The sequence below is a fragment of the Rhinoraja longicauda genome, chromosome 38 (assembly GCF_053455715.1).
Source record: "Rhinoraja longicauda isolate Sanriku21f chromosome 38, sRhiLon1.1, whole genome shotgun sequence".
NCBI classification, from domain to species: Eukaryota; Metazoa; Chordata; class Chondrichthyes; order Rajiformes; family Arhynchobatidae; genus Rhinoraja; species Rhinoraja longicauda.
Window position 1 is genome coordinate 17,063,403 of NC_135990.1, and position 21,042 is coordinate 17,084,444.

The window sequence follows — 21,042 nt, forward strand, 5'->3', positions numbered from 1 at the left end:
CACCAGAGAGTTGTGAATCCGTGGAATTCTCTGCCACAGAAGGCAGTGGAGGCCAAATCACTGGATGTTTTAAAGAGAGAGTTAGATATAGCTCTTCGGCCTAACGGAATCAAGGGATATGGGGAGAAAGCGGGAACTTTCTGGATGATTCTGGATGAACTTACTGATTGTGGATGATCAGCCATGATCATTTGAATGGCGGTGCTGGCTCGAAGGGGCAAATGGCTTACCTCTGCACCTATTTTCAATATTTCTAACACCCCACCCCCACCATCCTCATCATTACCCATCTTCCACAACATTATAGGTATTGTGTAAAGTTTTACAGAAAAACCTACCAAGATTTGTTCTCTTGAGTCTTGGCAACATAACGGACTGTTCACATTCCAGTAGACAGAAAGACAATCTAAACGGACAAGCTGAAGGAGGGGAAAAAAACACCAGGAAAATGAGTTTTGAATTTATAATTTAAAGAACAAATTGACTATTTCACAAAATCATTATTCCAAATATTCAATGCTAAAACCACACAAAAAAAAGCCTCTGGTTACCCAAATAATCCGTATTCTGCCAAGATCGTTGACCTGACAGGTTAACTTTGTTCCTGCTAATCCGCTGAATGTTTCCACACTTCTGGTTATATTTTTGATTTCGTCATTTAGTCATAGAGTGATACAGTGTGGAAACAGGCTCTTCGGTCCAACTTACCCACACCAACCAATATGTCCCAGTTACACTAGAGTCATACAGTGATACAGTGTGGAAACAAGCCCTTCAGCCCGACTTGCCCACACCAACCAACATGTCCCAGCTACACTAATCCCACCTGCCCGCATTTGGTCCATATCCTACCAAACCTGTATCAATGTACCTGTCTAACTGTTTCTTAAATGTTGGGATAGTCCCAGCCTCAACTACCTCCTCTGGCAGCTCGATCCATACACCCACCACCCTTTGTGTGAATAAGTTACTCCTCAGATTCCTATTAAATCTTTTCCCCTTCATCTTAAACCTATGTCCTCTGGTCCTCGATTCACTAAGCAAGAGACTGTGCATCTACCCGATCTATTCCTCTCATGATTTTAAACACCTCTATAAAATCACCCCTCATCCTCTTGCGCTCCAAGGAATAGAGCCCCAGCCTACTCAATCTCTCCCTATAGCTCATACCCTCTAGTCCTGGCAACATCCTGATAAATTTTCTTTGTACCCTTTCCAGCTTGACAATGTCTTTCCTAGATTGGTGCCCAGAACTGAACACAATACTCCAAATGCAGCCTCACCAACATCTTATACAACTGCAACATGACCTCCCAACCTCTATACTCAATACCCTGACTGATGAAGGCTAATGTACCTAAAGCCTTTTTGACCACCCAATCTACCTGCGACTCCACCTTCAAGGAAGTATGCACCTGCAATCCTCGATCCCTCTGCTCTACAACAATCCCCAGGGCCCTATCATTCACTGTGTAGGTCTTGCCCAAAATGCAACACCTCACATTTCTCTGCATGAAATTCCATCAACCATTCCTCAGCTCACCTGGCCAATCGATTAAGATCCTGCTGCAATTATTCACAAATATCTTCACTATCTGCAAAACCAGCCACTTTTATATCATTTCCACCATCTATACCTTATTTCACCTATTATTTTTCTACGATAAACTTTTGAATTAGTTTAATACATTGTCTGCATGTCCTCAAATTTTGACAATCATGAGTCAATGCTCGTCAGTAATTCACCCAAAAATTCACACATTCACCCAGTAATTCACACATAACTCTCACAACACCTTTGGCAATTTTGTGCTTTGTCTTAAATACTCTGTTCCAGGGAGAAAAATCAGACAGCCTACTGGATAAAGAGTCACATTTATTAGGACAATCTTAGTGGCTTTACAATGTTCTTTCCTTTCGCTCTTGCAATCTTTTTAAAAGTGGGCGGTAAGACCAGCAAACAACAATCCAGCTTTGGACTAAAAGTAAAAGGTATGCACAAGTTCAGCACCACAGCCTTACAGTATACAAACAAAAATCCCATTTGTGTTTTTGTTTTCCTCATAAAAAAACAAAACTACATCTCTACAGTCTACGCATCAGTCTGAAGAAGGGTCTCGACCCGAAACGTCACCCATTCCTTCTCTCCAGAGATGCTGCTTGCCCCGCTGTTTCTCCAGCTTTCTATATCTATCTTCAGTTTAAACCAGCATCTGCAGTTCCTTCCTACACAAAACTACATCTCTATTCTATAGTCCATTCTGTTTCCAAATTCTAAATTTACCTTTAGCTGTATTAATTTTCATGCATTTTTGGACTTAAGCACATCCAATATCTACTGGACTGCAACCGCAACATTCCCACTATCCTGTCTTTTGGACTGTTTCCAGACTGTTAATTTGCTTTATCAGCGAGTGTCAATATAACACATTGTGGCGGCTCCCAAGGGTCGAGCCATACTTCTACCGACCCCTCAGCACGGGAATGGACTTGTCCAGGGAGGCGGTCCGGGACCAGGTATATAAGGACAAGGTTTGGGCGCGAAGCCATTCCGGCAGACTCGACCCGTCTGATAACCGAGGTACAATAAAATATAACGTTCCCGAAATACCTGGCTCCTTGCCTTTATTTCGGGCCTTTATCGACGCGCTACAACATCGTAATTACTTTTAAATAACTACATGAAGCACAATTCCATCCCAATCGTATTAAGTCACATCATGATAGTATTCTATTGATCCGAGTATTCACTATATTCATCTTTGGAAGCAGTGGTCATCTCCATGTACATACACTAATGCTCCATTAATACAATACCTTCACTTTCAAAACATGTTTTATGATATGTGGAAACAAGGAACTGATTTACACAAAAGGACGCAAAGTACTGAAAATACATAGCGGGTCAGGCAGCATGTCTAAAGAAGGGTTTCGACCTGAAATGTCACCCATTCCTTCTCTCCAGAGATGCTGCCTGTCCCGCTGAGTTACTCCTGCGTTTGTGTCTATCTCTGGAGAACATGGACAGGCGCCGTTCCAGATCGGGACCCTTCCTTTTATATTACTAGACCAAGTGGACCCGTTGGGCCCAAACCTCTCCTGCATTAGTGCACCACCCTCTCCTCCCCCCCTACCCCCTCCCCTCCCCCCCTCCCCGCTCCCCCCCCCCCACCTCCCCTCTCCCCCCTCCTCCCCTCCACCGTCCTCTCCCCCTCCATCCCCCCTATCCTCCCTCCCTCCCTCCTCCCTAGGAGATAGATTTAAACTTCAAAATGTGAATAACTTTAACACCGATTTCAATGAAACTTCTTCCATTAGCACCAAAGGGACGGCAGTGAGTAAGGTGGGCCTAAAATTGTCATGCTATCGTGCACCGTTTTGGCTGTAGTTCAGGAAGAACAAACAAACAAGAGTTTTAGTATATAGATATCTCAAGTGCACAGGAGTCCCAACATTAGAGTGGAGCATCAGGCTTATGACTAATGTTGATCAAGTACCTTATAGATGATTTTTGCGTTGTCACTCAGTATGCATGGGGTCCAGCATTCATCTGCTGTCTGGAAACATAAACAGTTGATAAGTCAGATCATTGTTTTTCAAAAAATCTATATGTTTATCAAAAGTTTTTTTTAATTCACAGCATTTTATATGCAATTGAACCTTATGCATTAGGCAACATACTAATGTCGGGCAAAATATACATTAAGCATCAGGTTTCTATTGTTAGTCTTGACCCAAAATCATGTTTTGAGCAAGGAAGATTTAATTGTGATTGTCTGAATATACACAAATTTCAGATTCTAACATTTTCAAATAAATATTTTATTTTATTTCTGAGGTCTTCTTCTTCTTGCGTTTGAGGCAGCAGAAATTATGTAACGCCCTCCAGGCGCTGTAGCCACTGCAATGTGCTGTTGTCGAGGGCCATGAGGTCTACCCCTCCACCAGGGGGCAGAGGACAGTGCAGTCGAACATGCCGCGCTGCGCTGTTTGTTGGTCTGCTCCACACACGCAGGCTGCTGATGGACGCAACCCCCAACGATGCATGTTGGCGTTGAACCGGCCGACCCCTGTGCGGAGCCGGTTCAGGGCGACCCACTCTTTGCGGGGCGTGTCCAAGCCGGGTGGGGCTGTGGTGTTCGGTGCGACAGTGAATTGAGGAGGTGGCGATGTCTGTTCCCAGCTGGTTCTCCATGCTCCTAGTATGTTGAAACCGGAGCCACAGAGGGTCGCTGCATGACGGGAGAAAGGGTGACGAGATGACAGGCATTGAGGTCCCAGTTGCTGTGAATCCTGGGCGAGGTGGTGCAAAGGATGTTTGGCATCCGATGGTGCCTTGCACACCAGCCTATGAGTGAAGAACTCTCTGCGAAGCTTGGCGGGTGCGATACCTGCGAGCACCGGCAGGAGATCCGTCGGAGTAGGGCGTAGGCAGCCAGTGATGATCCGCATGGTGTCGTTGAGGGTGGCGTCTAGCTTGCTGGTATGAGCGCTGTGGCACCATGCTGGGGCGGCGTACTCAGCGGCGCTGTACACGAGTGCAATAGCACTGGTTCGAAGAGTAGATGTCCTGGCGCCCCATGACGATCCGGCCAAGAAACGCAAGAGGTTGTTCCGTGCCGAGACTTTAGCACGGAGAGCAAGGTGTTGCTTGTAGGTCAGCAGCCGATCTAGTTTCACCCCAAGGTATGTAGGAAATGGGTTGTAGGGTAGGGGTGACCCATTGAGGGTGACGGTTAGCTGGCGTTGAGCTTCCTTGTTGTTCAGGTGAAAGGCCGTTGTGGTGGTTTTTGCCACACTCAGTTTTAGTCTCCAGGTCTTAAGGTAGCCCGCGACAAGTTCCATATCTGCTGAGAGCACATCCAGAAGCAGAAGCCGATTTCTGAGGTAAATCCAGAGTATTTTGGCACAATTACAACTGAACATTGAAAAATTGATAAAGGAGCCAGATTCTTTCAACTCTATTTTGTTAATCATAAAATGCTGACTATTAGAGAATTAATAGCTGAATTCCTGGAGTGTTACTTTAGCAGTTAAGTGATATCATGGTACAAAACACAAAAGCTAATATTTTGCCAGGAATCTGAATCCAGATCCTAATGAATGAGCAAGAAAACAAGACATGCTTGTACAAAATTGGTAATTCATCCAAGTGGTACACCTCCATTTGTATATGGACATTAAACCTGTGAAGCATTAGTTTCACTTAAATACCCGAGTTCAGGACACAACCTTCCTCAGGGAGTGCCACAGCACTTTATTTCAGTGTCATATCAAGTTGCAACGCTTCTGTGCCATAATGCTACACTTGCTGAGCCATCATTCCTTGCTTACTCTGACATCCACACCACCCCAACCCAATTACATTTGTGTCAACAGCCAAGAAGCAAAGCCTTTTGTATCGACAATTAAATGTGTAACAATACCATGAACCATACGACTACAGCTCTGCCTTTAATACCATGATACCATCCAAGCTCATCACCAAACTCACGGGACTTGTTGTCAGCACTCAACTCTGCAACTGGATCCATGACCTCCTGACCAACAGACCCCAATCAGTGAGGATAGGGGACAAATCAACCTCCACGATAAACCTCAACACGCGGGCACAGCAATAATGCGTTTCCCAGCTCCCTTCTTCACTCCTTGTCTACCCACCACTGTGCAGCCATGTACAAATCTGATTCCATTTTCAAATTGACTGACGACACCACCGTAGTGGGCCGGATATCAAATAATGATGAGACGGAGTACAGGGAGAAGAATGAAAACCTCGTGTCCTGGTGTTGAGACAACAACCTTTCTCTCAATGTCAGCAGGACAAGGAGATCGTGATGGGCTTCAGGAAGTGAAGTGGTACACATACCCCAGTTTGCATAGACGGTGTTGAAGTAGAGATGGTTGAAAACTTCAAATTCCTTGGTGTCAACATCACCAACAACTTGTTCTGGACCACGCATATTGAAGCAACGACCAAGAGAGCACACCAACTTTCTTAGATAGCTTAGGAAGTTTTGCATGTTCCCTACAACTCCCACCAACTTCTACAGATGCACCATAGAAAGCATTTTATCCAGATGCATCACAGCTTGGTACAGTACAGAAGGATATGATCCTAATGCAGGCAAATGGGGTTAGCGCAGATACACAAGAAGATTGGCACGGGAATTGGCTGAAGGGCTTGTTTCTGTTCTATGTGACTCCATGACTCTATTTTTGATGCAATGCACAAATGACCTGCAGTGTCTTAATTATCTTAGGATATGTTCTAGGAAAGAAAAACTGCAGCTGGTTTAAATCGAAGGTAAACACAAAATGCTGGAGTAACTCAGCGGGTCAGGCCGCATCTCTGGAGAGAAAGAATGGGTGACGTTTCGGGTTGAGACCCTTCTTCAGACTGATGTCAGGGGAGGGGGCAGGACAAAACTGTCCTGTTCATGTTCCTGTCTAACTGTTTCTTAAATGTTGGGTTAGTCCCAGCCTCAACTATCTCCTCTGGCAGCTTGTTCCATACACCCACCACCCTTTGTGTGAAAAAGTTACCCCTCAAATTCCTATTAAATCTTTTCCCCTTCACCTTAAACCTATGTCCTCTGGTCCTCGATTCACCTACTCCGGGCAAGAGTAGGTTATACACAAGTGATAACTAGGTGATTTTATGCATCTCAATAGGATCACCCCTCATCCTCCTTCGCTCCATGGAATAGAGTCCCAGCCTACTCAATTTATTCACAAAATGCTGGAGTAACTCAGCAGGTCAGGCTGCATCTCGGGAGAGAAGGAATGGCCTACTCAAGGAATGGCCTACTCCCAGCCTACTCAATCTCCCCCTATAGCTCAGCCCTCTTGCCCTGGCAACATCCTTGTAAATCTTCTCTGTACCCTTTCCAGCTTGACAACATCTTTCCTATAACATGGTGCCCAGAACTGAACTCAACTCTCTAAATGCCGCCTCACCAGCATCTTCTACAACTGCAACATGCCCTCTCAACCTCTTCACTCAATAATCTGACTGATGAAGGCCAATGTGCCAAATGCCTTTTTGACCACCCTATATACCTGCGACTCCACCTTCAAGGAAGGTGTCCTTACATTTGTCTCTGCTGTGAAGGGAAAATCTACATCCTTTGCTCTTTTCGGCTTATTAAATATTCATGATTTTGATTATTCTGATCAAAATAACAGTATCCTTTAGAAGTGGCTGGAAAGGGAGACTTCCATTCAAATGTATTTCCCCCACAGCCAATTCAACCTTCTCTATGGAGGATACTACAACAATCTACCAGAGCAACCGTAATGTCAGGAGAAATAGGGGAGTACTCATGCGCGCACACAATGAACAAGATCTACCATAGCAGGCATAATGTCAGGAGAAATAGGTGTGTGCATATGCATGCATACACCATACACGCAATGAACAACAGATCTACATTAGCTCGCATGTCAGGAGAAATTGGTGTGTGTATATGCACACGCATGTGCACACGCAAACGCGCACACACACACATAGACATGGATAAAAGCAATAATTTCCCAAACACATACTGCTTTTACAATACTTTTTGCATGAACCAAGCTTAGCTTTAAAACGGAGAGAGCTTTGCGCATTTGGGATTACCTGTAAACTAAGCTCAGCCAGTGTAACACCAACAGAGACAGGGCTCGAGGCATCTGTAATCTGAAAAATTAAGAACAAACCAAAATTAACAAATTTACCTTTCCCAATAAATGTATGGCCATTCAAGTAATAATGAAACAGACTACCAACCTAAAATTTGTATTTTCAATGTTTGAACGAACAAACCAGTAAAATTCCTAACTTCCAAGCAAATATACATGTCTACTTACAGCATCTTCATATCTTATATGAATGCTCGTTATTTTGATTTGCAGGTTTTTAATAATCTGTGTTGCAAGTTTTTCTCCAAAGGTATCTTTTTTGTCTTCCTTTTCTTTGCCTTAAAAATAAATAAATAAAAATAAAGAGACACTCTTATTCAGAAATTCTACTTTGAGTCTCAGAATCTCTCAGAATTTCTGAGTGGATTATTAAGCTGATGGAGAAATCCTGAGACATTGCTTTAGATATTCACATTTTGTATATCAGGTGGCTACCAAATCAATGTGTTTGGCATTGTCATGCCACCATGTTGTGGACAGACATGGTTCCTGTTTTACTAAGTCAAATTCCAATGCATATGCCTGAAGTGCACCAACTCGCACCCCTCCCTAAACAATGCAGGTACATACTGTGAGGGAAAGGAACAACAATGCAGAGCTTGCACCTTGTGCTGCTCTGAGCATCCGCAATACCCACCTCCAATGCAGAATGGAGCTGCCTCATTCTTCCCTGACCAGCAGACCAGGCAAGCAATTTCACTACACAGCCACTCAACCAACCCAGTTATACTCTGCTATCTTCATCATTAGAAACAGGGCCTGATAATAAAACTTGTTAAAATGGCTTCACTTTTATTAAACTTAGTTTTAACTGAACCGTGTCCCTTTTTTGATGGTTCTATGTTTGAGCCCACATCACCTTGAAAGGTAACCCGAAACGTCACCCGTTCCTTCTCTCCAAGATGCTGCCTGACCTGCTGAGTTACTCCAGCATTTTGTGATACCTTGAAAAGTAATGTCATTTGGCAGCAAATTCTTCAGTATTTTGATGTACCAATACAACATCAAAAACATGAAAGAGTTTTTTGGTGTTGAACACCATCCAAATACAACATAATACTTCTTATACAAAATAGTTGCTATTACTGACATAAATAGCGTAGAAGTCTATTGCATCTTTCAATCGTATTGCACTGGCTTTAATTCATCCTTAATTAAGCTCAAAACTTTAGAATAGATTCAGTGCAAGGAGCTCTCCTCTTGGTGATTGGCAAACTTCATATCATCATCATCATATATATACAGCCGGAAACAGGCCTTTTCGGCCCACCAAGTCCGTGCCGCCCAGCGATCCCCATACATTAACACTATCCTATACCCACTAGGGACAATTTTTACATTTACCCAGCCAATTAACCTACATACCTACAAACTTGTCAGCTCTTTTAAAGAGATAAACAATGCATAAATAAATGTAGGACACGTAAAGCTAATTCCAAAGACCTGCAGGTTTGTAGGTTAATTGGCTTCTATAAATTGGTCCTAGTGTGCAGAACAGGAGATCGCTGGTCGGTGCAGACCTGTTTCCACACTGTATCTCTGATCTAAACTAATGCTTAAACTGCTTAATAGAAATGCTTAATATCATATGCTACTTACTAAATGGAATGTCATTGAATTAAACTGGATGCACTTGAAAGTAGATCATCCTAATCAAACCAAAGCAGATTAAAACTCAATTTTTTGTTTATTCGGGTCCTATTATTCAAGGTAATATTGCAATGGATATTCATTATCCAGCCACAAAAGGCTTATTGCTGTCTGCAGTTTTCTAGTACAGCAGCAAAAATTGCTCATTGGTTGAAAAACTGATTGCTAATTAAGTTAGGTTTCCGAGCAGTACACTTTGCTTATCATCTTGACATCAAGTGAAACAATACTGATGATAATATCCTAAGAGTATGTCCCACTTGTTCCAAAAACTGATTAATGAGAATCATTGAGTCCACAGTAAGCGTATCCAGATTGTAATTGGACACATGGACTTGGTTGAGACAGGCTATCCACTTGGCCTTATCAATGTACTTGCAAGACAGAACATGTAGATGATGTCAACTAATCCAAAAAGCAGTATAAATGTTTGATGACAGTGAGGGAGGGGCAGCATTTACAGAGAAAAGAAGCAGAATCCACTCTTCAGTCTGTTCTTGACTTGTTCACCTAGATTTTGCTACAATTCTCTAATATTGTAAGTATTGTACTTGTGTTTTGGAAATCCTTTGTAAAATATAACCTCTGTAGAAATTACTCCTGAGAATTAAATGTCCTTCATTTTTTAAATATAACTGTGTTTTAACTGCTTTGTAAGTCAGACGTATCTCCTCCTTTGTGGGAGAGGGGGATCACCACTCAAAATAGTGATCATTGACAGCTAAACCCATTCAGAAAAGGAACTTCATAGTAATAAATTAATCTTTGAAAAATAAGTTGTTGCAACATACTCTCCCCAGAGTGAGGGAACTTGCATATTTTCAAAGATAAGGCTTAAAGTTTAGTTTAGTTTAGTTTAGAGATAAAGCGTGGAAACATTTGTTCTATCCTATACCTCAGGGACTATTTACAGAAGCCAATTAACCTACAAACCCGCACTTCTTTGAAGTGTGGGAGGAAACCAGAGCACCCGGAGAAAACTAACACGGTCATAGGGAGAACGTGCAAACTCCATACAGACAGCACCCATTTTCATGATCGATCCCGCATCTCTGGCGCTGTAAGGCAGCAACTGTACCACTGCGCCACCGTGCCACTGATGGCTTGACTTAAGCTCGGGACTCTAGAAGGGAAACACTCAATATCGTCACATTAGGTCAAACAATCATGGCCCAAAATCAACAATCCTTTCACAGGAAAGCATTTGAAAGATTAAACACACAAAATTGAAACCGAACGTTTGAATGGGCAGCAACGTGGCGCAGTCGAGCTGCTGAGATCCTGAAATGAGATCCTGGCAAGTGGAAATTGCAATCATCACTTGGTGAGCCAGATGCCAATCCAACGGACTTCTCAGTTGTCAGCTAGCAAATGAATGGAGCTTTACTGTAGAAAGTGAACGTTTGGCAATGAGGTTTAACAATAATAAGTTCAATACTATGTGAACTCCTCTCTCCTTCCTTTCTGCAATCCAAGTAAGCGTCTGCAACAGAGACCGATCACATCTTTAACATGGTTACACTTTGACAAAGAAATCTCTGGAGTAAGGTATGTCTCTCTCTCCATTTCAATCACCAATCACTGAACTGTCCCTAAGAAATCCACTGAAGTCATATTAGCCCCTACTTCAAGTGTGTCCTGGTTCACCCAAGGTTTCACAATTCCACTTAATTCTCTCCAAATTCACCCCATCTCTTCTCCAATGATTAGTCATTATCCAGTTCCTTTCTGTATTTTTAAAAAATTGCATTGTATTCGTAAAACAACAAATATTTTGTTCCTCCAGTTCTTCATTTAGCCCAAGGATTCTTTGCCTACGCAGAGGAACCCATTCAATCCAACTCACCACTTATATCCCTGTAACCGATTTCCTCGAACATACCCATTAACTCCCCCCAACTCCCCAGCTCTCCTACCATCCACTACACAGTAGATTAATGTTGTGGCCAAATAACCTACTAAACAGTATGTGTCTGGGATGCAGAAGGAAACTAGAGGAAACCGTCCCAATCACAAGAGAATAAGCAAATTACACATGAAGGCCAGAATAGAACGCAGCTTTCTGGAGCTCGAAGAGGCAGTGCCACTGACAACACATACCCTGCTACCATTCTCTTACATCATATGTTTGGTTCTACTATTAAAAATTAATAGTAGAGATAATTAAAAATACAATAAAAATTTACAAGACTCGACTCGAAAGCAAACTAAATGATATGTTCCACACCTACACAATATTACATAGTTGACAGCACGCCAGCCATTCCCACTCAGAGCTAAATACAGCAAGCAGGATATTTAAGGCACAACATTAAAATTTCTCACATACCTTTGGAACGTCCTTTTGCTGATTTCTTAAAATACTTTTTGGACTTTTTATGTTTGCGTCCTTTTTAATGCAAGCAAGCAAAATGCACAGGAAAGAGGAGATAGAGATGTTAGTAAGAGCTGTGACCTGACCACTGACACAAGAATGTTAGAAAATACACGCAAGCAAAATGGGATGTATTGAGAAAAGGCAAAAAAAGTGCCAAAGAAAATAATGGATCCAATGTTCATCATTCAGCGTGCAGAACATTCATAAACCCTTCAGGCAGACCAGTGAAACTTCTACATTCAAAATAAACCAGTATTGCACTCAAAATAAGCTCTGAACTACAATAGACTATTATTATTATTATTTACAGTGCACTATGTTTACATATTCTGTTGTGCTGCAGCAAGTAAGAATTTCATTGTTCTATCTGGGACATATGACAATAAAAACACTCTTGACTTTTGACTCTGAAGCTAAATTGCATTTCTCAACAATAGCTTTCACTCCTTTGCTTTTTGTCAAATCTCTCCCTACAATTTGCCTCCTGCTCTTCACATTTACTGGAAGCTTAATTTCACAACTGGACAGTCTACAGAAGCCATGGGATGTTTGACGCTTTAAAATTACAAAGTGCTTCAGATCATTAATAAATATTAATTACTTATTTATGTTTATACTGTACAATTAAGGAGTATGCACATTATATAAAGCATAGAGCACATATTTGGAATTAAATGTCAAATATCACTAGGATATGAACATTCCAAACAAGTGAAAAGATTGCTTATGCATTAAGCTTGTAGACCATCGGCATTAATAAAGATTAATATGAACAAAATAAAATTTACTGTAAAAATGTAAGAATGTTTCAGAGTTTATGACAGGTTTCCTTAACATGAAACGTAGCTGCTTTGGCTTTTATGGCCACTTGGGTCATTAAGGTGGAACCTATTTCTACACATGTACTACAGATAACATCCTATTGGGATGCATCATAGCGTGATGTTTAGTTAAGAGATACAGAATGGAAACAGGCCCTTCGGCCCACTGAGACCACGCCGAAAACGATCACCCATTCGCTAGTTCTGTGTTATCCCAGCTTCGCATCCTGCACAGTAGGGGCAATTTACCGAAGCCAATTAACCTACAAACCCGCACGTCTTTTTAATGTGGGAGGAAATGTGGGCACCCAGAGAAAGCCCATTCGGTCACAGGGAGAACGTACAAACTCTATACAGACAGCAACCGTAGTCAAGATTGAACCTGGGTCTCTGGCGCTGTATGGCAGCAAGTCTACCACTGTGCCACTATGCCCTCAGTTGATACAACAATTGCTTTTCCTAAGACCACAAGAAACTACAGTGGTGTTGTGGGAAGATGTGGTGTTGTGGAAGACCATGAGAAACTACAGTGGTGTTACCTGTCCATCAGGCAAACCAGCCTCCAACTCCCCCCACCCCCCCCCCCCCCACCCCAACCCCATTGACTCTAACGACACTTCACGCTGCCATGAGAAAGCAGCCAACTTAATCAAGAACCACTCACATCTCTCTCTCCTCCCACACTCCCTCGTCTTCCCTGTCCCATTAGACAGAAAATCCAGACTCTTGCTATCAGACTCTTGAACTATCATATGCTAAAGATACATTACCAATCTCCCATTCTAGCTCATTGCAGCCTTCCACTTTTTATCTTCACTTTCTCTGTATCTGTAACACTGCATTTTGCATTGTTTCTTTTATCATTTTGCACTACTAATTGTATTTGTGGCTTAAATGTACCCGTGTATGGTATGATCTGCCTGGGTAGTACAAAAAATAATGTTTCTCCACAGTCTCTCAGTAATGTGTAAAAATGAACCGATACCAATAGAAACTGGAGAAAACAAGCATTGAGTGTAATTGCATTCAATTAGGAGGGTGGAAAGTAGGGAACAAGTGGCAATGAAAGCGAAAGTAGCCATTTAGGAACCTTAATACCTGCAGTATGTCCTGGTTTGTCACAAAATATCAAATTAGAATACAACCCATTTTCCACAACATTCAACAACATTGGATGGTCAAACATTTACAGCAGTTTTATTTCAAGCTTATTACTACATTTTCAGGAAATCCATGATTATTATGAAGATCAGAGTACAAATGAATAATAATGTTTCCACATTTTTCAACTTGGGTTGACATGGGACTGACCGAAACACACCTCGCCCACTGCTTGTGAGAAGTTGCCATTATCTACTTGACCACACGTAGCCACAGCACTTCCCTTCAACTGAAAGTTAATTTGGTTAACCCTAATCTAAATAAAAACTAAGTGACATCTACAATGCACAAAACTGCTTATGTTCAGGGACCACCTTAGCCCTGAAATGTCTTTTATTAGGCCAACAGGATTTCCCTTCTTTCCATGTCGTTTCATAAATCACTCAAGACTGCAAGCAAACCACTCATCAGAATCTATCCCTTGGGAATTTCTATTTATAAAAGCATATGCCTGGATGAACACTACTGATCAGGGAGAATGTCACAGCTACACTTACAGAGGACAATGTAGAATGTTGAATGAAAATATACAAATATACAATGAAAATATGTTTGCAGATGACACTATAGGTGGTGGTATTGCAGATAACGAAGATAGTTATCCACAATTACTACAGGATCTTGATCAGTTGTGCAAGTGGGCTGAGGAATGGTTAATCAAGTTTAATGCAGATAAGTGCAAAGTACTGCATTTTTGGAAGTCAAATCTGGACATGGAAGACTTTATCAAATCTACATGTAGACAAAATCCATGTAGACAATATCCACCGCCCCAACCTTTGTCACCTCCTCAAAAACTCGATCAAGTTAGTAAGACACAACCTGTCTTGGTAGTACAGCGTGTACAAAGCCATGCTGACTGTCCATAATTTAAACCCATTCTCTTCCAAATGGGGTTAAATCCTATCCTGAAGAATCTTCTCCAATAGTTTCCCGACCACTGACCGGCTCACCAGCCTACAATTCCCTGCATTCTCTATACTTCCCTTCCAAAGTAAGGAACAACATAGCTGCTCCTCAGTCCTCCGGGACCTCACCTGTGGCTAGGACGACACAAAGATCTTCGTCAAGGCTCCCACAATCTCCTCTCTTGGATATCCTGGGATAAATCGCATCAGGTCCAGGAGATTTATCCACCTGAATGCTCTTCAAGAACCCCAATACCTCCTCCCTCTTCTTAATCCCAAACTACCCTTGCATATTAATATTCTCCACACTGATCTCACTGTCTGCCACGTCCTTGGTGAAAACATATGCAGAGTATTTCGCTTGGGCAGCTTGCAGCCCAGTGATATGAACATTCACTTCAGGTAGCCCCGGCATTCCCTCTCTCTCTATCCCTCCCCCACCCAAGTCACACTAGCTTCTCATTTTCACCCTTCATACAGCTTATAATGGCCTGTTTCCTTTATCATCGTTACATTTTTGCATATCTTTCATTCATTGTTCTTTATCTCTCCACATCACTGTCTATATCTCGTTTCCCTTATTTCCCTTATTCCTAACTAGTCTGAAGAAGGGTCTCGACCGAAACGTCACCCATTCCTTCTCTCCAGAGATGCTGCCTGTTACTCCAGCTTGTGTCTTCATGCAAAGTACTTGTTTAGTACCTCACCTACACCCCCAAACTCCAAGCTCAAATTCTGCCCTTTATCCTGTGCGGTCCAACCTTTTCCCTAGTTATCCTCGTGTTTAAAAAGCACTGGGATATTCTTGGATGACCTTGTACCGCTGCACTACAGAGAGCATACTGACATACAGCATCTATGTGTGGTATCCCAGCTGCACGGCAGTGGATAGCAGAGCTCTTCAGCGGGTCGTCTGCAGAGCGCAGAGGATCATTGGGACCAGCTACCAGCCCTGGAGGACATCTACAACGCACGCTGCCTCAGGAAAGCCACCAGCATCTACAAGGACTCACATGCCACCGTCTGTTTGAACTACTTCCACCTGGCAGACGTTACAAGGCCTTCTACGCCCGCACCTCCAGACTAAGAAACAGCTTTATCCCTAGAGCTATAGCTGCTCTGAATCGGTCCTGCTGAGAGCCAGTCATGATCTGTCTCTGCCCCCAGGGTCAACTGACACAACTGACCCCTGCATGAACCTTTTTTTGCACTTTACCTTGTTCCCCCTTTTTTTCCTCCCCCCCCCCCCCCCCCCCCCCCCCTTTGTTGTTTTTACTTTCGCCGTGATTTATTTATATATTTGATTTGGTAGCATCGATATGGAAGCGACATTCAAAATCTCGTTGTACTTGCACAATGACAATAAAGGATATTGTATTGTATTGTATTGTATTGAATCCAACCCATCAAAGCCATTTTGTGGCCCCCTTTCGGCCCTTCTAATCACCCACTTGAGATCTTTTCCCTTTTCTTTATATTCTTCAAATATAAATTCTTCAAATAATCTGATTCCAGCCTCTTAAATACTGCATAAGCTTCCTTTTTCTTTTAGACTAAGCATATACTTCCTTATTCTTTTTGACTTATGTTAATGTTAATCATCTTGGTCAGCAAAGCATCTCAGTTTGAAATATTCAGTGGGCTAACACTTAATAATTTTTGGGACTTCTATCATCCTTCATATGAAGCAGTGTACCCGAACTTCTCTCCTGCAGGGCTGGGTCTGATTTTAAATGTTCTTTCCTTTAGTTCCTACTTTGGCATCAAAGTTTTTTTTCCAATCATCTTCTTCCAAGATAATAAAAAACTTGAATTAAGATTGCCTAGTAACAACCTGCATTCCAGTCTTCAGATGTCTTCAAGCCATCTTTCCTCCATGGAAGCCGAGTGACACAGCAAATCCTACATCTTCTGCCAGGAAGAATGTACGGTAATCCCGCTGTTGTCTAATCAGTGTTTTATACAATTACCAAAATTAGCTTCTCTTTTAAATTAGAAATTAACCCTCAAAGGCTTCTCTTGACACAAAAGTTAACAATAGAGCAAAGTTTTTGAATATTTGTTGATTATGCATTTGATGAATGAAGAGCATATGGACTTCCAAATATGTATTGTTTTTCTTGGGTAAATTAGAACAAAGTAATGCACTGCAACACCTACCAGGTTTGATATCCTTACAAACGTAGTTTTCCAGGGAAAACACGAACTCTCCAGAAGCAGCACCTTCATCCAGGATGCAGCGACAACAATAGGGAGACAGTGTTCACAATCGAGCACAATGTGAAGATATATTAACCAGATTTTCAATTACCAATAGTCAACATCATTACACTTTGAAGCAGCATGCAGAGTAAATGTTTAAAAAGAAAATCTTCAGGAGAGAAATCTTCCAGTGGTCTTGCTGCAAACTGTCGTACAAACCAAAGATTTAATTAGTTTCTTGCTGCTGCCTCTATTTGACCTGTGGAGGGTGATGTAGTTGGATCAGAGGTGGACCAACTTTGTTGATTCAGCTCCAATCGCCAAGCAATCTGGATAACAGTCAGGACCACTGACCATGACCTCTAACCAGACCATGACCTCTAACCAGCAAAAGGAGGGCCAAGGAGAAACGGAAGAACGTAATGGTGGCACTGTGCAAGAGTAACATCTTAACAAGCCAGTATACCTCCTATATCAGAAACAGTTCATGATAAATAAGAACAACGGACATTTTTCAAAAGTTTGCTTTATATTACTTACAGTTTTAAATTCCCTTTAAAAATAAAAACATGGTTGATAAATCATCCTGAAGTTAAGGTATTATATTCACCGTGCAAAGTGTAGTAATTCGGTATTATTATATGTCATTTCATGCTGCCATTAACCCCACCAAAATAGCAAACCAAGGAGGGACTGCCCTCCATCTTAAAACCATCCGCACATCAGTAACTGCCTTAAAATAAAGAGCAGGATTTATTCAAAGACCAAAAATTAGCCTAAGCTATGAATACTTTATACATCTGAATTCAAATTAATTGTGCCCTTGGACAATTTGATTTGATGTTTACATTGATGGTTAATCCAGTAATTTTAATCCAAATATTTTGATCATGCAAAATAAAATTGAGCCATCAGCAATGGATTTGGAAGTTACAAAACCCAGTAGAATATACCTTCAGAACCAACATAATGAAACTGGTTCAGTGTAATCATCCTGGAGCAATAGATACATATAGCCAATAGCATCAAGTAGGTTAGCCAGAAATTGTTAAGTTAGAAAATAAACAATCATTTGCAATTTATGAACACAATCGGAAGTCCTGGGTTATCCATTTCACTTTCACTTAGAGTAGAAAGCCTCGCAGCATAAAGACCAGTGTTGAGTCACAGTTCACTCATAAAATCAATTAAAATAGACTGAAATTTGCATGACCAAAGGCACATTTACGAATGATGGCTGCAAACACTATGATTCATCAATAGTGAATTGGAGCATTGTAAGAAAGGTGGATGAGCTTAGAGCCTGGATTGACATCTGGAAGTATGATAATAATAATAATAATGCATTTTATTTATATAGCGCTTTTCATATACTCAAAGACGCTTTACAGAGATTTTGAGAACATAGGGAAATGAATAAATAGATAAATAAGTAAATAAATAAATGAACAGAGAAAGGACAGAAGGTGAGGTGACCTTCAGTGGTTGAAGGCAGTACTGAACAGGTGAGACTTCAGTGATGTTTTGAATGTGGTGAGTGTGGAGGAGTCTCTAACGGTTTGGGGTAGTGAGTTCCATAGGGTGGGAGCAGCGATGGAGAAAGCCCTGTCCCCCCAGGATCTGAGTTTGATATTGTGGCGATCAGTGAAACATGGTTGCAGGAGGGTTGCGATTGGCAATTAAATATTCCAGGATTTCATTGTTTCAGATGTGATAGAATCGGAGGGGCAAGAGGTGGGGGTGTTGCATTGCTTGTCAGGGAGGATATCACAGCAGTGCTTTGGCAGGACAGACTAGAAGGCTCGATTAGGGAGGCTGTTTGGGTGGAACTCAGAAATGAGAAAGGTTTAGCAACACTTATAGGGGTGTATTATAGACCGCCAAATAGGGAACGAGAATTGGAAGAGCAAATATGTAAGGAGATAGCAGATATTAGTAGTAAGCACAGAGTAGTGATTGTGGGTGATTTCAATTTTCCGTACATAGACTGGGAATCACATTCTGTTAAAGGGCTGGATGGTTTGGAGTTTGTAAAATGTGTGCAGGATAGTTTTTTGCAGCAATACGTAGAGGTACCTACCGGAGAAGGGGCAGTGTTGGACCTCCTGTTGGGAAATGAGACGGGTCAGGTGACGGAGGTATGTGTTGAGGAGCACTTTGGGTCTAGTGATCACAATGCCATTAGTTTCAATATAATTATGGAGAAGGTCAAATCTGGACCAAGGGTTGAGATTTTGGATTGGAGAAAGGCTCATTTTGAGGAGATGAGAAAGGATTTAAAAGGAGTGAAATGGGACTTTTTGTTTTATGAAAAGGATATAATAGAGAAATGGAGGATATTTAAAGGTGAAATTTTGAGAGTACAGAGTCTTTATGTCCCTGTTCGGTGGAAAGGAAAGAATAATAATTTGAAAGAGCCGTGGTTTTCCAGGGAAATTGGACACTTGGTTCGGAAAAAGAGGGAGATATACAATAAATATAAGCGGCAGGGAGTAAATGAGGTTCTTGAGGAATATAAAGAATGTAAAAGGAATCTTAAGAAGGAAATTAGAAAAGCGAAAAAAAGATATGAGGCTGCTTTGGCAAGTAATGTAAAAGTAAACCCCAAGGGGTTCTACAGATATGTCAATAGCAAAAGGATAGCGAGGGATAAAATTGGTCCATTAGAGAGTCAGAGTGGATAGCTATGTGCTGAGCCGGAAGAAATGGGGGAGATATTAAACAATTTCTTTTCTTCGGTATTCACCGAGGAGAAGGATATTGAATTAAGTGAGGTAAGCGAAACAAGTAGAGTAGTGATGGAAATTATGAGGATTAAAGAAGAGGAGGTACGGACACTTTTGAAAAATATAAAAGTGGATAAGTCTCCAGGTCCTGATAGGATATTCCCTAGGACATTGAGGGAAGTTAGTGCAGAAATAGCAGGGGCTATGACGGAAATATTTCAAACATAATTAGAAACGGGGATGGTGCCGGAAGATTGGCGCATTGCGCATGTTGTGCCTTTGTTTAAAAAAGGTTCTAAAAGTAAATCTAGCAATTATAGACCTGTTAGTTTGACGTCTGTGGTGGGAAAATTAATGGAAAAGATACTTAGGGACAATATATATAATTATATGGATAAACAAGGCCTGATTAGAAACAGTCAACATGGATTTGTGCCTGGAAGGTCATGTTTGACTAATCTTCTTGAATTTTTTGAAGAGGTTACCAGGGAAATTGATAAGGGCAAGGCTGTGGATGTTGTCTATATGCACTTCAGTAAGGCATTTGACAAGGTTCCACATGGAAGGTTGATTAAGAAGGTTAAATCGTTGGGTATTAATAGTGAGGTTGCAAGATGGATTCAACAATGGCTGAATGGGAGATACCAGAGGGTAATGGTTGACAATTGTATGTCAGGTTGGAGGCCAGTGTCTAGTGGAGTACCCCAAGGATCTGTGTTGGGTCCACTGTTGTTTGTCATTTACATTAATGATCTGGATGATGGTGTGGCAAATTGGATTAGTAAATATGCAGATGATACTAAGATAGGTGGTGTAGTTAATAATGAAGTAGAGTTTCAAAGTCTACAGAGAGACTTGGGCCTTTTGGAAGGGTGGGCTGAAATATGGCAGATGGAGTTTAATGCTGATAAGTGTGAGGTGCTGCATTTTGGTAGGACAAATCAAAATAGGACGTACAGGGTAAATGGTAGGGAATTGAGGAATGCAGTGGAACAGAGGGATCTGGGAATAACTGTGCATTGTTCCCTGAAGGTGGAATCTCATGTGGATAGGGTGGTGAAGAAGGCATTTGGTATGCTTGCCTTTATAAATCAGAGCATCGAATATAGAAGTTGGGATGTAATGTTAAAATTGTACAGGGCATTGGTGAGGCCGAATCTGGAGTATGGTGTGCAGTTCTGGTCGCCAAATTATAGGAAGGATGTCGACAAAATGGAGAGGGTACAGAGGAGATTTACTAGAATGTTGCCTGGGTTTCAGCACTTAAGCTACAGAGAGAGGTTGAACAGGTTGGGTCTTTATTCTTTGGAGCGTAGAAGGTTGAGGGGGGACTTGATAGAGGTATTTTAAATTTTAAGAGGGACGGACAGAGTTGACGTGGGTATGCTTTTCCCTTTGAGAGTGGGGAAGATTCTAACAAGGGGACATAGCTTCAGAATTGAGGGACAAAAGTTTAGGGGTAACATGAGGGGTAACTTCTTTACTCAGGGTGGTGGCTGTATGGAATGGGCTTC

At 41.7% G+C, this 21,042-nt stretch overlaps 1 protein-coding gene across 5 annotated transcripts in view; it reads right to left on the reverse strand.

The window, feature by feature from the left end:
• The window catches only part of vps13c (vacuolar protein sorting 13 homolog C), a 288,791-nt gene that overhangs the window by 230,035 nt on the left and 37,714 nt on the right, over positions 1-21,042 (reverse strand). For 3 of the 5 annotated variants that reach the window (XM_078429967.1, XM_078429966.1, XM_078429969.1), the window contains exons 6-11: positions 16,761-16,823; positions 11,663-11,722; positions 7,852-7,961; positions 7,622-7,681; positions 3,498-3,557; positions 339-419 (exon numbers count right to left, since the gene is read on the reverse strand). In XM_078429967.1, the coding sequence (XP_078286093.1) occupies positions 339-419; positions 3,498-3,557; positions 7,622-7,681; positions 7,852-7,961; positions 11,663-11,722; positions 16,761-16,823 (434 nt within the window). The remainder of the gene's footprint in view (positions 1-338; positions 420-3,497; positions 3,558-7,621; positions 7,682-7,851; positions 7,962-11,662; positions 11,723-16,760; positions 16,824-21,042) is intronic. The other 2 variants (XM_078429970.1, XM_078429968.1) reach the window with 1 other exon arrangement.